At 67.9% G+C, this 645-nt stretch overlaps 1 protein-coding gene across 1 annotated transcript in view; it reads left to right on the top strand.

Moving 5' to 3' along the window:
* Positions 1-488: 488 nt before the first annotated feature.
* LOC104833285 (killer cell lectin-like receptor subfamily G member 1) overlaps positions 489-645 on the top strand; it is a 3,159-nt gene continuing 3,002 nt past the window's right edge. The window contains exon 1 of the mRNA XM_010569869.1: positions 489-537. Within this exon, the coding sequence (XP_010568171.1) occupies positions 489-537 (49 nt within the window). The remainder of the gene's footprint in view (positions 538-645) is intronic.

Here is a 645-nt window from a genome sequence, read left to right as displayed (position 1 = left end):
GGGCAGCAGAAACCACATCTGAGCAAACACGCTGTGGTCTTGCTGCTTTGAGAGTGCGGAGCCAGGGGATGCAGGCAGGGCCCCGTGTCCTGCTCCCCGAGGATGCCCAGGTCCCCCGCACGGTCCCTAGGACAGATCTGCTGAGCACCGAGGCGTCGGGTCAGGGAAGGCAGCCTCGACATGGCTGCCCAGTCCAGCCCTGGCCCTGTGTCTGAGCTAGCAGCCATCCCCACCGCTCGCTGCCCCCAAGCCAGGGGTGCGGGTTTCCCTGGTGCGGGGAATGCCTGGGTGCTGGCCGACCAGGGGTTCCCCCTCGCCCCAGTTGCTGGCAGCGCCGTGACCCCCCAGGGTTGGGGCCCAGGTGGTGCCTCTGGGGACCACACCAGGAAGTGACACTCTCCATTTCGCGTCACACCCGGCTGCCAAAGGGGGCTGGGAGGGGGTTACCGCTTCCCCTGTGGGACACAGAGTGAGAGACCAAGGGAGGGATGGAAGAGGGGGTCACGTATGCTGATCTGCGCTTGCCCCCCGCACCAGGTAATGGCGTGCTGCTCCCTGCCCCTGGCACCCCAGCATTCCCGGTGGGTCCCCTGCCCTCCTGCAGCCCCTTGCCCTCTGCAGGGCTGTTCCCCCAGCCCTGCCCCC

Source organism: Haliaeetus leucocephalus, unplaced genomic scaffold (genome assembly GCF_000737465.1).
Source record: "Haliaeetus leucocephalus isolate CR32 unplaced genomic scaffold, Haliaeetus_leucocephalus-4.0 Scaffold278, whole genome shotgun sequence".
In the NCBI taxonomy this organism is placed as follows: Eukaryota; Metazoa; Chordata; class Aves; order Accipitriformes; family Accipitridae; genus Haliaeetus; species Haliaeetus leucocephalus.
This window is presented reverse-complemented; position numbering and strand designations above follow the sequence as displayed.